The 5,523-nt window shown below is 32.7% G+C and overlaps 1 protein-coding gene across 2 annotated transcripts; it reads left to right on the forward strand.

Moving 5' to 3' along the window:
* Positions 1-50: 50 nt before the first annotated feature.
* Positions 51-4,909, forward strand: LOC105835166 (the record flags this gene model as incomplete). Of its 2 annotated transcripts, XM_036295081.1 has the most annotated exon segments (4): positions 51-653; positions 2,952-3,072; positions 3,320-3,428; positions 3,549-4,909. In XM_036295081.1, coding segments are annotated over 3 exon segments (1,557 nt in total), but the record flags the coding sequence as incomplete, so codon positions are not given.
* Between the last annotated feature and the right edge of the window lie 614 nt (positions 4,910-5,523).

A 5,523-nucleotide genomic window follows, 5' to 3' on the forward strand; every position in this document is an offset into this window, starting at 1 on the left:
CATCATAGAATTAGTTCTTGAAATAGTTTATAGTTTTAAAAAAAGTGCTGATGCAAATTTGCACCTATGGATAGGATACCCTTCAATCATTATTAATGATAGATTAATTTTATATAATAAACATAAGAATTATTCTTAATTAAATAAGTCTTTTTATCAATCTACTTGCATGCAACGCAGCACAAAAGTACAATAAGTTTTTCATAGAATTTTGAGATTTCATTTAGCAGATTACGATATAAAGAGGGTGGAAGGATAGAATTAACTTATTTCTTTTGTTAACGGAGAAACAATCAATTAAAACGGGGAGAGCAAGAGACCAAGTGCTTGAACGGCAGAATGACAATGAGAGATAGACGCAGGCTCGACGAATGAGTCAGATGGTAAAAGAGACGTAGGAGAAGCGCGGCGGAGCCAACGCGGAGGCGAGACTGTGCCGAGCAATGGGTCTCTGCGGGAGTCGCCTTACGTCGCTCACACATGTCACGTCGCGCTAATTGAATTTTAACAAGACAACAGTCATTTGCTTACCACGATACACAGACGAATTCGAGAATCATTTAACGCATCTTTACCCACCAACGTTTCTTTCACAACTGCGCAAGAACGCGATTCGACGTGGATCTCTCTGGATCACATAATCCATACTAATAGTAATCAGTTTGAATCTTTGTGTGTGTGTGTGTGTACGCGCGCGCGCGTCGTGTATTAGTAGCAAATACTATATTTTTATTGTTTCTAAATCTTTTCTAGTATATAACATAATTATTATAGTTTTATTTCCAGCTGCCACCTATCAAAAAAATTAATTTCACATGAATTCGTTAGTATTACGTTAGTATTACAAGAGTTTAAGACTTTATTAAAGTTTTTTAATTGAATTAAATAAGAGACGATATCTTTCTCGAGCAAAAGCCGCGAGAAACGGCGGACGGATTGAAAGGGTGGTGTCTAATTAAGAATTTGCGAACGCAGAAAGAACGAGCAGTTTAAGAGGGACAAATGGTCGATCGTTTTGAGTTAATAAGCTTAACGGACGAAACGACAAACCGCAGCCGCATTATTGGGCAAAGCGCTCGAGAAATTCCTTACCCGAATAGATAATGATAACGCGAATTGGAGTAATGCCGTGCATTACTCCAATTTCTGCATTTTATTTAAAAATGTGATTACGATATCGATGATATCACGATATTTTCTCTATTTTCAGTGTAAAATATCTATTTTCATTTCACGTTTATGTTTTATATTGTATTCGCGTATTACTATATTTGACTTGTATTTGTCAACTATTGACAATCGCGAACAAAACCCATACAGCACAGAGAGATTGCAGAAACATTACATAAATATTATAATGTAATAAATAATATACATTTTGAAATGTTACTGCAATATTGTTGCGACTTTACAGTAACATTAAAATGTCCACCTTGAGTACACTGAAAAAAAAAATTGCTAGATACAAATAAATATTTTTTTGAATAGTGCTAAGAATATATTTTATAGAAAATCAATAATATTTATTTCAAACAAGTAATATTTCCTAAATTATAGAAAACTAGTACTTGTTTTAAATAAATATTATTGATTTTCTATAAAATATGTTCTTAGCACTATTCAAAGAAATATTTATTTGAATCTAGTTTCTTTTTTTCAGTGTAGCATTGCAATAACATACTAATTTCACAATAATCTTAAGACATATTTATAATAATGTTTTATACTATAATGCAGTGCTTTATTATTTCATAAGTTATCTCTCTAAAATATTCCTTTTTTGATGATTCTACCTTTATATTTTTTATGTAGAATAACGAAAGAAATCAATTAATAGTATTAATATATATTACAATTTTGCAAACTCCAATAATGTATAAAATCTAATTTTAAGAATAAGTTTTTTTTACATTAATTTACTTACGCCGACGTGTGTGCGCATGAATAAATGTAGATATGTATAAGTTTAACTTTTAGTAATCACCTCTGAAAAATACAATCAGTAATAATCACATAGGGTATTTTGACTCCCAACGACTTTGAACGCTTACCGCACCAAAAATATGCATCCTATCGACAATAAAAAATTCTTATTATTTTATAATTTTCTTTAATGTACAAATTATATCTATAATGCAATGCATTAAAGAAAATTATTTATAATTTAAATAATCAATTTTCATATTAAAGTATTAAAAAAAATTATTGAAAAAACGAAAAAGAAACTTTTTTACTAAAAAATGTATAATTTTTTAAATTTTTTATAATTTTATTTGACAATTTAGGGTTTTACTTTTGAAATATGATACTTTAAAAAATCTCAGAAAATTTTTAACTAAAAGAGGGAGAGAGAGAAGCAAGTATTATTATGTTTTTGAAAAGAACTATAAGAATATGCAATAAAAAATAGGGGATTCTATTTAAAACATTCAAAGTGATTTTGTCCTGACTTTGACCCAAGATCAAGTTTACATTTTTTTCATGTATCCTTCTTCAAATTAAGCAATTTTTGTCTAAAACAAAGAAAGTTTTCCGCTATGGAGTTGGTCAATAATGCCTTCCTACATATAAACACACAATTTAGAAATAATATCTTTTTAGACTAACAGTCATGATACACAAATAGTTTGATGTGATACGCCTAGTTGTTACTATCCCGAATGCGGCTTATTTCATGTAGGAAAGTGTCTGAACATATTATATATCAATAAAAAATATTTTAAATAGTGACTATAAAACATGTTTGTTTTGAACATTTCTAGAATATTCGCTAGAACATTTTTTATGAAATATCACAATTGTATGTTCATGTAATGTTTTTACAATATTATATTGAAATATCACAATTGTATGTTCATGTAATGTTATATTGCAACGTTTCTGCGCTGTAACTAAAAACTGTAGTGCTGGGAATATTTATTTTAATTACAGCAAATGCAATTTTGTTATAGCGCGTGTTAAATTCTTGAAAAAGACAGATATGGGATGTATTGCTTATATGAATTGGTACATATGAAAATTTCAACGCTTGATAAAGTTTTATCTACGACTCTATATCTCGCTTTACATCCTGTAAGAACTAAAATATAAAGATGCTTTCACACTTGCGCTAAACATCCCAGCAAACACGAAGTTACATGTAACGTGCCTGTTAGTTATAATTTCCCACTCAACAATGTAATTGTAATATAACACGTGTGTTATATTACAATTACATTGTTGAGTGAGAAATTATAACTAACAGGCACGTTACATGTAACTTTGTGTTTGCTGGGATTATTACTGCTACGAATTCTTTCAACAATTTCGAAAATTTCAGATTTATTTGAATTGCTGCAATTGTTTTTTAAAAACAAACGTACGAGTGCAGACACGTGTACAAGACAATAATATGGAAATCGACATCAACATTAATGATGTATTGCAAGGTACGTAGAAGATGTTGTAACTTTATAGATTTACAATTTTCTAGTTATTTTGCCTTTTTTCACGAGTAAACGCAACGTATCATTTCGATACACACTCTATACGCGAAATTCTGTTAACAGAAATGATAACATTTCTGGAATGCCTTCGCGAGGCGCACCTTCCACTTACACTCGAGAATTTACGAGAAAAACTGTTGATACGCTCGAAAAGCATTCTGAACGTCACAACGACAATGATGGCTGGAATATCGGAACCTTATTTAGACATGAAACCTGGTTCAAAAAGCTTATTATGGACAAGGAACGGAACCGATTCGGAGGAATACATAGGAATGTGTGTAGAAGAATCTCAAAAACATATCCAGACCCATTCTGATCGCATGTCCGGTCATCAGGATTACTACGAAACCTTTGAGAACGAAAGACAGATCGCGAGTGCATCAGCGAATATATATTCCGGGAAAAATGACGATCGGGACGAGAGCCAAATGCTCATTGGAATTTACAAGAATCTATCAGCGATGCAAATTAAAAGCAAATGTTATAAATGTGGCCCGCTCTTCAGGAGAGAAGGAAAAAAATTGTTTCTATCGGAAAGTCGTGCTTGCTGGACCGCATTGATTGGATCGTATCTGCTCATCTATCGAAGCGAACGGCACAATCGACCGTACGCAATCTATCCAATTCAGGGTTACATGGCTCGTCCAGCACCGAATATGATTCCTCGTGATCGACAAAAGAGCGATTCGGCCTTTGAGATGTACAGTCCTGGAAGTGAAACATTACAGTTTATCGCGAGGACACCGAAGGACATGGATCAATGGATAGCAAAGATTTGCGAAGTGGGATGTCGTAACAAAAAGGAAAGAGAGAAGAAGCGGTCTATTGTCGAATCCTCGCTAACGGATCATCACAAAGACGATGCAACATGTCGAGGGTATTGGGGTGCAGAAAAATCACCTGTCATCGATAAGTCAACGACTAAAGCCAAATCGAGTGATGACAAATCAAGCCAAGTTGAGCATAAAAATACAGATGAAAGAGCGCCTCCGCTACCAGCTCGAATACCACGGAGGCTCCCCTCTTTACCTCCTGATAGCCCTCTCGTGGAAGTACTCTCTTACAGAGCGACTGTTGAGGGTGACGACGAGGACGATAATAATATTTATCATAGAATCGAAGATTTGAGGAACGAAACGCGTTATCAAAATATGATATTGTCGAAAAAAAAGCAGCCTGACGAGAGGCAGCAGCAGGAAGCTTTCGAAACTGTTCAAACTGTCGAGTATGACGACATTTGTGCATCTAACGAGAACGTGGTGAGCAAGTTCCGCGCGCACGATGTACTAGTTTTTCAAGAGACATACGACGATGTCATTACATCTTTGCGAATTGACGCTACGACCACTGAGCCGGAATCAAATCAAAATGCATTTCGTGTCGATGACGAAAAAAAAGAAGAATTTTACGACGATGTAGAAGTAAGTTAGTTATTATACTTACTCTAATTTTTCGTACAAAAAATATTCAAATTTAAGTGTTAACACACAATTTTGGAAGTTTTCTTTCAAAGGAGGATATGCATTTTAAGCATGTTTTGGAGCGTGCGGGGATCATATGATCGAATTTTTTTTTATTTAGTTTTAATTAGAGACCCTTTACTAAGAAACACGACAATCCTGAATTCTGAAACAAAATGGCGACGATGTATATACTGATTGTAATTGTGATTGTGATTGAACGTTTGAAGTCATAAATAAGTTTTAACTCACAAATAAGTAAGGCCATAAAACAAAAAAACATTTAAAACATAAAACATAAAACATTTAATTATTTTTATGAAATGGAAGTAATTTTTCAAAGATGTATTCCTTATTTAAATAATATAAACTGTAATTTAATTAAATTTTTCACTCAGAAAATGACTCATGTCCGATATGACTCATTACAAAATTGTCATAGCTTATTTGATAAAATAATAAAATATTTTATTCGATTTCGAACTAGAATTTTGTGCAAAAAACAACCAGTGTTTAAAAAAGCAATATATAACAGTAAGACTATGGCAATGCATTCTATTGTTAAATAATAAACT

This window comes from Monomorium pharaonis, unplaced genomic scaffold (assembly GCF_013373865.1).
Source record: "Monomorium pharaonis isolate MP-MQ-018 unplaced genomic scaffold, ASM1337386v2 scaffold_603, whole genome shotgun sequence".
In the NCBI taxonomy this organism is placed as follows: domain Eukaryota; kingdom Metazoa; phylum Arthropoda; class Insecta; order Hymenoptera; family Formicidae; genus Monomorium; species Monomorium pharaonis.